The sequence below is a fragment of the Dipodomys merriami genome, unplaced genomic scaffold (genome assembly GCF_024711535.1).
Source record: "Dipodomys merriami isolate MVZ:Mamm:240054 unplaced genomic scaffold, mDipMer1.0.p SCAF_322, whole genome shotgun sequence".
In the NCBI taxonomy this organism is placed as follows: domain Eukaryota; kingdom Metazoa; phylum Chordata; class Mammalia; order Rodentia; family Heteromyidae; genus Dipodomys; species Dipodomys merriami.
The window spans coordinates 1,265,015-1,273,319 of NW_027204738.1; the positions used below are offsets into that span (position 1 = coordinate 1,265,015).

Sequence of the window (8,305 nt, forward strand, 5' to 3'; positions counted from 1 at the left end):
CAGGAATAAGATAACCCGGTTTTAGGTACCTGGAGGAATGGAGATTAATATGAAAACATTTTCATCTTTTTTTTGGTAAACATACAGTCAGTACATTTCGAGGCTTAAAGTTCATGAACATATAAAATATAGTCAGGCCCTGTAGCTTGAGCTTCACTTTGAGGTTCCACGTCTGGTTCTGAGGTTCTGGGGTGCAGACAGCTCACACAGGAATGTCTCTGCCGTAGGGGCTCCGCTCCACCTGAGGCTGCCCTGGGTGCGCAGCTCCCGTGAGGCCAGGCCCACGGCTTCTCATGGGAGGGCACCCTGGCAGAAGACCCAGCTAGGCAGCCACGGGCTGGTGGGGGCTTCCAGCCCACCCACTCTGGCTGGAGCACTTGCTGAGCTGGGCAAGGGAGAAGCTAAGCAGCATGGCAACTGCCCACTATGAATGGCTCTGCCAGCCAGCCAAGGCCCAGGAAAGTGAGCCCCAAGCCTGCTCCAGAGAGGCTGGAATGTCTGCCTATGCCTCAGGAGAGGGCTTGGAGGCCCCGCTGAGCAACAGTGCACGGTAGGTGGGGGAGCCCAGGAAGCGAGGGTAGGAGTCCCGGTGCATGAGCGTATAGATCTGTAGCTGCGCATCATCAAATGTGTGTGCCGACGGCTCCTGCATCTTCCTGTTGATGCCCTCCCGCACACGAGAGTCCAGGCTCACCTGCGGGGGTTGGCACCGAGTCAGAGGGTGCTCTTCCCAGGCCACCCCCACCCAGCCTAGTAGTTGGCGCACCTCTCTGGGGGACAGAATGGACACATAGTCCTCATAGATGAGCCGTGCCTTCTCGTCTACCACGTGCTGGTTGGCCTCCGCCTTCAACTCTTCACAAGCCAACCAAAAGAGCATGTTCTCCTCGCTGAACTCTGTACGCAAGAACGCCCGAAATACACTGCGGCCAGCCGGGCTGTGCATCAGCTTGTCAAAGGACTGCGCCCAACTCTGTACTTCTTCTGGGCTCGGTGGGGCACTGTGGGACCAGATCATGTCAAGCCAGATATAACCAGGCCTTGGCACGTGGGTGGCAGTTGCCAGACTCACCAAGTGTCACAGCTGGGGAGGGGCTGCAGCTTGCTCTCCCGTGAGGCCTGCCACGCTCGCCGCCGCTCTTGGTTCCTGGTAATAAAGGACGGGGACACTGCTCTGTGCCGCAGGGCTGCCCTGGGGACCTCGGCAGAGGCTTGGCACAGACATGTCAGCCTGCGGCTAGGCGGAGCAGGCCCTCTGCACACTCACCCACACCAGACTGGCTTGTTGAGGGGCAAGACAAGGCTCTTCACCGTCACCCCTTTCGAGTAGGCCCAGGGCCTTGCACGCTCCCTCCGAGACACACTCCTGTCCTTGTCACTTTTTGCCCTGTCTGGTTACTGTCCACTTACCTCCCTCTGCTAAGCAGTGAGGATTATGGGTGGACGGGACGGTGTGAGCTACGAAGTCAGCCCTGGGGCTCCCCTTTGCCCCTCCCCCCTTCTTTTGGTGCCTGCACTCAGGGCCTTGCGCTCCTTTTGGCTTTTTTTGCCCGAGGCCACCTCTCTACGACCTGAGCAATGCCTCCAGGTCCACATGCGTATGTATGTGTGTACACACATCTATGTACACGTGTGTATATACAGACATGCGCGTTATATACGTGCACACATGCACACTTTTTTTCTGTGCTGGTATTGGGGCTTGAATGCAGGGCCTGGGAGCTTTCACCACTTGAGCCACAGCTCTGGCTTTCTTGCTAGTTGACTAGAGATAAGAATCTTATAGACTTTCCTGCAAGGGCTAGCTTCAAACTCTGATTCTCAGGTCTATCTTAGCCTCTTGAGTTCTGAGAATGGCTGGGATTACAGGCTTAAGCCACTGGGCACTCAACCTCATCCTTTTCTTGAAGAACATACAAACAGATCCAATGTTAGCAGTGTGACTTGCTGTTTGCCTACATGTCTACACCTGCCTGGTCCTGGATCCCAACACCCAGCTCTTTTTTTTTTTTTGGTCGGTCATGGGGCTTGAACTCTGGGCTTGGGCGCTGTCCCTGCACTCTTCAGCTCAAGGTGAGTGCTCTACCCACTTGAGTCACAGCGCCACTTCTGGTTTTCTAGTGGTTTATTGGAGATAAGAGTCTCATGGACTTTCCTGCCTGGGCTGGCTTTGAACCATGATCCTGAGATCTCAGCCTCCTGAGTAGTTAGGATTACAGGCATGAGCCACTGGCGCCTGGCACCCAGATCTTTTAAAGGGAGCCTTCTTCCTTGTCCATGCCCAGCCAGCAACTCTACCAGGTGACAGACAAATCTAGTCCAAAGACCTAGACAGAAAACTTCTCCCCATGTCCAGACCCTCCACAGCAACACAATTCCTGTTGCTTCTCCTTGTCCTGCCACTTGGACCCACTCGAAGCTCACAGGAAGTCCTAACTATGTACTGTGTCTCTTCTCTGGATTCCAGTGACTCACTGGTCAGGTTAGCCCCCACTTTGGGGCTCTACGCCTGCACAGGGCCATTTTGTGAGTCACAAAATGTCCACCAGCTTCCCTATCCTCCTAGCGGCTCTTCAGCCCTCAGAGGCTCAAAGTCCCCTCAGCGCCCTCTGACACAGTCCTTCATTAAGGACTCTGCTCAAATCTGGAACTTGCTTGTCCCACTAATTCCCGATGTGCTCAAACTGGCACCAACAGGCATCTGCTGGGTGTATGGGTACCATATGCATGCAGTATACCTGGTGCTTGCACACTGACATACCCTCTGTACACTAGGTACAGGAGCCTTGTGAAGTCTCCTGGGGGGCCTGCATGCTACCCATCAGCCACCCGTGTCCAGCAGTCCCTGGACAGTGCACCTTTGGGGCTACCAGGGCCCAGCCCTGTCCTCACAAGCTGCACCTCCCAGGTGCGCATTCTGGCCCCACCCCCGGCCACGTACCAGGAGCAGCTGCAGCAGCAGCACCAACACAGACAGCAAGGGTTGCGGCTGCGGGCTGCCAGGGGGGCTGCGTCATGGCTGGACATGGAGGGAGGCCTGTCTGCCTCCTCTGGCTCTGTGTGCTGGGGAAGATGGGGGCACTTCAGCCTTCGGGACAGAACCAACGGACCCTGCCTGTCTGCCCACCCACCCACCCGGGCAGGCTCCTAAAGGAATAACCATTTGGCCCCTGGTGTCCAGGGAGTGGCATACCTGCTTCTCAGCCTCATGTGGGGTGGGCATGGGTGGGTGGAGCGGTCACCCAGGCTCCGTGGTGCCAGCTTCTGACCCTTACCTCGGCCTGGGGGTCGGGGGAGGGGGCCGAGTTCTGAGCACACTGCGACCCTGTGCTCCTCCACCCCCTGGGCAGGGTCTTGAGAGGATCCCTTCCCTTCCCTCCCCGGCCTGAGCACTCTGGGGTCCGGGTTCGCGAGGAAGGGGCTGGAGCAGCTTCTGCCCCTCTTTCCAGGCCAGGCTCACACAGAAGGGCTCCAGGACACCCCATCTGCTCAGACCCTGGGAAGGAGGAAGCCTGGGTTCCTCTTTCTTGGCTTCCGGCTCTTGGCTCCTCCCAAGCGCACTGGGAGTCCCCAACTTAGGGTGTGGGGTGGGGAGGGCCCCCAGGCCAGCCCTGCGGACGGACTTCCCGCATCTGGGGTTCTCCGCTAACGCTGGCCCGCTCCATCTTCCCTGGCGTTTCCTCTGGGTTTACCAAGGCTTCCCAGCTGGAAAAACTTCAGGGGCTCCAGCCAGGGCGGTGGAGGCCAACTTCCTAGTTGGAGGTCAGTGAGGGGAGGCCGGGTCGGATCTGAGGGGGCCGCCCGCGCCGCCCTCCTGCTCAGAAGCCAGGGCTTAGCGTCTCGCCCGGAGCCCCAGCAGGGCCTCCCAGGACCCGGACAGCCTTGTCGGCCCGGCCCGGCCCGGGCGGCCTTCCTGGGCCGTGGGCTTCCCCTCCCCGCGGGTTGTGGGGAAGGGAGGGGTGTGGCGGCTGGAGGTCTCCGCACAGGGCCCCGCCCTGAGCCTGGCCGGCTGGGGTCCCCGTCACCCTTCCCTCCCGGGCCAGTGGGGCCGCCCGGGGGCGCCCGCCAGCTCTCCTGGGGCGCAGCATCTGATCCAGGGTCCCCTCTCCGCGGCGCCGGTCCCCCTCCCTCCCTCCCCGGCGCCATCCGCCCGCCCGCGGCCCCGGGCAGGGCTTCCTTCCCCTTCTCACTGGTTCCCCGGTTCCCCGCTCCGGACCCGGGCGGGGCTCGGCTCGGCTCGGCTCGGCCCGGAGGCGGCCGGACCCCACGCGCGGTCCCCGGCCTCCCCGCCCGGCTGGCGGGGCACGGACTCGGAAGCCCGCGTTCTTCTTCCGGCCCCGCGCTCCGAGGGGCAGCAAAAGGGGAACTAAGGCGGCGCCCGCGCCCTGCGCCGAAGGCGGGCCCGGGACCCGCCGCCTCCGGCCCGCGCCCGCCACGCGCCCGCCCCCCTACCCGGCGCACCCACCGCCCCGCGCCGCCCCCCTACCCGGGGCCCCCACCGCCCCGCGCCGCCCCCCTACCCGGCGCCCCCACCGCCCCGCGCACCCACCGCCCCGCGCCGCCCCCCTACCCGGCGCACCCACCGCCCCGCGCCGCCCCCCTACCCGGCGCCCCCACCGCCCCGCGCCGCCCCCCTACCCGGCGCACCCACCGCCCCGCGCACCCACCGCCCCGCGCCGCCCCCCTACCCGGCGCACCCACCGCCCCGCGCCGCCCCCCTACCCGGCGCACCCACCGCCCCGCGCCGCCCCCCTACCCGGCGCCCCCACCGCCCCGCGCCCCCACCGCCCCGCGCCGCCCCCCTACCCGGGGCCCCCACCGCCCCGCGCCCCCACCGCCTCGCGCCGCCCCCCTACCCGGCGCACCCACCGCCCCGCGCACCCACCGCCTCGCGCCGCCCCCCTACCCGGCGCACCCACCGCCCCGCGCCGCCCCCCTACCCGGCGCACCCACCGCCCCGCGCCGCCCCCCTACCCGGCGCCCCCACCGCCCCGCGCCCCCACCGCCCCGCGCCCCCACCGCCCCGGCGCCCCCACCGCCCCGGCGCCCCCACCGCCCCGCGCACCCACCGCCCCGCGCACCCACCGCCCCGCGCACCCACCGCCCCGCGCACTCACCGCCGCGCTCCGGCGCTGCCCGCCCGCCGCCCGCCGCCCGCTGCCCGCGCTCTCCGGGCCCCGCCGGTGCCGGAGAGGGGGCGCGGCCCAGTGCGCAGGCGCCCCGCGGCACTTCCCCAAAGCCCGGGACTGGGACTTCCTCGAGTCCGCGGCCTTTCGCGGCGCCCCGCCCCGCCTCGCGTCTGTGCGCGCGTCTGCGTGTGCTGCAGAGGGGGGACCGCGTGTGTGCACGTGTGTGCTGTATAGGGGAACCGCGTGTGTGCATGTGTGTGTGCTGCATAGGGGGAACCGTGTGTGCACACGTGTGGTACAGAGGGGGGAACATGTGTGTGTGCAGCAGAGGGTGAACTGTGTGTGCACGTGTGTGGTGCAGAGGATGAATCGTGTGTGCATGTGTGCTGCAGAGGGTGAACCATGTGTGCATGTAGGTACTGCAGAGGGGAAGTGTTAGTGTGCACGTGTGTGTGCTACAGAGGGGGAGCCCACGTGTGTGCATGTGTGTGGTGTAAAGGGGGAGACCACGTGTGTGCACGTGTGTGGTGCAGAGGGTGAACCGTGTGTGCATGTGTGCTGCAGAGGGTGAACCATGTGTGCATGTAAGTACTGCAGAGGGGAACAGTGTTCATGTGCACGTGTGTGTGCTACAGAGGGGGAGCCCACGTGTGTGCATGTGTGTGGTGCAAAGGGGAAGCCCACGTGTGTGCACGTGTGTGTGCAGAGGGTGGTCTGTGTGTGTGCAGAGGGTGGTCTGTGTGCATGTGTGCAGAGGGTGGTCTGTGTGTGTGTGCAGAGGGTGGTCTGTGTGTGTGTGCAGAGGGTGGTCTGTGTGTGTGTGCAGAGGGTGGTCTGTGTGTGTGTGTGCAGAGGGTGGTCTGTGTGTGTGTGCAGAGGGTGGTCTGTATGTGTGTGCAGAGGTGGTCTGTGCGTGTGTGCAGAGGGTGGTCTGTGTGTGTGTGCAGAGGGTGGTCTGTGTGCATGTGTGCAGAGGGTGGTCTGTGTGTGGTGCAGAGGGTGGTCTGTGTGTGTGTGCAGAGGGTGGTCTGTGTGCATGTGTGCAGAGGGTGGTCTGTCTGTGTGTGCAGAGGGTGGTCTGTGTGCATGTGTGCAGAGGGTGGTCTGTGTGCATGTGTGCAGAGGGTGGTCTGTGTGTGTGTGCAGAGGGTGGTCTGTGTGCATGTGTGCAGAGGGTGGTCTGTGTGTGTGTGCAGAGGGTGGTCTGTGTGTGTGCAGAGGGTGGTCTGTGTGTGTGTGTGTGCAGAGGGTGGTCTGTGTGTGCAGAGGGTGGTCTGTGTGTGTGTGCAGAGGGTGGTCTGTCTGTGTGTGTGCAGAGGGTGGTCTGTGTGTGTGCAGAGGGTGGTCTGTGTGTGTGTGTGTGCAGAGGTGGTCTGTGTGTGTGTGTGTGTGTGTGTGCAGAGGGTGGTCTGTGTGTGTGTGCAGAGGGTAGTCTGTGTGTGTGTGTGCAGAGGGTGGTCTGTGTGTGGTGCAGAGGGTGGTCTGTGTGTGTGTGCAGAGGTGGTCTGAGTGTGGTGCAGAGCGTGGTCTGTGTGTGGTGCAGAGGGTGGTCTGTGTGTGTGTGTGTGTGTGTGCAGAGGTGGTCTGTGTGTGTGTGTGTGCAGAGGTGGTCTGTGTGCATGTGTGCAGAGGGTGGTCTGTGTGTGTGCAGAGGGTGGTCTGTGTGTGTGTGTGTGTGTGTGTGCAGAGGCGGTCTGTGTGCATGTGTGCAGAGGGTGGTCTGTGTGTGTGCAGAAGGTGGTCTGTGTGTGTGTGCAGAGGGTGGTGTGTGTGTGCAGAGGTGGTCTGTGTGTGTGCAGAGGGTGGTCTGTGTGTGCAGAGGGTGGTCTGTGTGTGTGTGTGTGCAGAGGTGGTCTGTGTGCATGTGTGCAGAGGGTGGTCTGTGTGTGTGCAGAGGGTGGTCTGTGTGTGTGTGCAGAGGGTGGTGTGTGTGTGTGCAGAGGTGGTCTGTGTGTGTGCAGAGGGTGGTCTGTGTGTGTGTGCAGAGGGTATTCTGTGTGTGTGCAGAGGGTGGTCTGTGTGTGTGCAGAGGTGGTCTGTGTGTGTGTGCAGAGGGTGGTCTGTGTGTGTATGTGTGCAGAGGGTAGTCTGTGTGTGTGTGCAGAGGGTGGTCTGTGTGTGTGTGCAGAGGGTGGTCTGTGTGTGGTGCAGAGGGTGGTCTGTGTGTGTGTGTGTGCAGAGGTGGTCTGTGTGCATGTGTGCAGAGGGTGGTCTGTGTGTGTGTGTGTGCAGAGGGTGGTCTGTGTGTGTGTGTGTGCAGAGGGTGGTCTGTGTGTGTGTGCAGAGGGTGGTCTGTGTGTGTGCAGAGGGTGGTCTGTGTGTGTGTGTGCAGAGGGTGGTCTGTGTGTGTGTGTGCAGAGGTGGTCTGTGTGTGTGTGCAGAGGGTGGTCTGTGTGTGTGCAGAGGGTGGTCTGTGTGTGGTGCAGAGGGTGGTCTGTGTGTGTGTGTGCAGAGGGTGGTCTGTGTGTGTGTGTGTGCAGAGGTGGTTTGTGTGCATGTGTGCAGAGGGTGGTCTGTGTGTGTGCAGAGGGTGGTCTGTGTGTGTGTGTGTGTGCAGAGGTGGTCTGTGTGCATGTGTGCAGAGGGTGGTCTGTGTGTGTTCAGAAGGTGGTCTGTGTGTGTGTGCAGAGGGTGGTGTGTGTGTGTGCAGAGGTGGTCTGTGTGTGTGCAGAGGGTGGTCTGTCTGTGTGTGTGCAGAGGGTGGTCTGTGTGTGTGCAGAGGGTGGTCTGTGTGTGTGTGTGTGCAGAGGTGGTCTGTGTGTGTGTGTGTGCAGAGGGTGGTCTGTGTGTGTGTGCAGAGGGTGGTCTGTGTGTGTGTGTGCAGAGGGTGGTCTGTGTGTGTGTGCAGAGGGTGGTCTGTGTGTGGTGCAGAGGGTGGTCTGTGTGTGTGTGCAGAGGGTGGTCTGTGTGTGTGTGCAGAGGTGGTCTGTGTGTGTGTGCAGAGGTGGTCTGTGTGTGGTGCAGAGGGTGGTCTGTGTGTGGTGCAGAGGGTGGTCTGTGTGTGTGTGTGTGCAGAGGTGGTCTGTGTGCATGTGTGCAGAGGGTGGTCTGTGTGTGTGCAGAGGGTGGTCTGTGTGTGTGTGTGTGTGTGTGTGCAGAGGTGGTCTGTGTGCATGTGTGCAGAGGGTGGTCTGTGTGTGTGCAGAAGGTGGTCTGTGTGTGTGTGCAGAGGGTGG

The 8,305-nt window shown here is 62.5% G+C and overlaps 1 protein-coding gene across 2 annotated transcripts; it reads right to left on the minus strand.

Annotated features, from left to right (window-relative positions):
• Positions 1-2: 2 nt before the first annotated feature.
• LOC138841587 (regulator of G-protein signaling 19) lies at positions 3-5,199 on the minus strand. Of its 2 annotated transcripts, none has more exons than XM_070042374.1 (6): positions 5,118-5,199; positions 3,194-3,281; positions 2,942-3,063; positions 1,073-1,147; positions 767-1,001; positions 3-694 (listed from the first exon to the last, which is right to left on the minus strand). In XM_070042374.1, exons 2-6 carry the CDS (start codon positions 3,221-3,223, stop codon positions 503-505), a joined length of 654 nt encoding a protein of 217 aa, XP_069898475.1. In that variant the 5' UTR covers positions 3,224-3,281; positions 5,118-5,199; the 3' UTR covers positions 3-502. The 2 variants fall into 2 exon arrangements, with proteins under 2 accessions (XP_069898475.1, XP_069898476.1); XM_070042375.1 differs by lacking the exon at positions 5,118-5,199 and adding an exon at positions 4,191-4,357.
• Between the last annotated feature and the right edge of the window lie 3,106 nt (positions 5,200-8,305).

Bases quoted from the DNA above. Each gene is read 5' to 3' on its own strand.
- LOC138841587 (XM_070042374.1), bottom strand. From the start codon at position 3,223: ATGCCCACCCCACATGAGGCTGAGAAGCAG. The intron at 1,002-1,072 runs GTGAGTCTGGCA...CTGGTCCCACAG, and splicing joins CTCCCCAGCTGTGACACTTG to TGCCCCACCGAGCCCAGAAG. The intron at 695-766 runs GTGCGCCAACTA...CAACCCCCGCAG, and splicing joins CCATTCTGTCCCCCAGAGAG to GTGAGCCTGGACTCTCGTGT.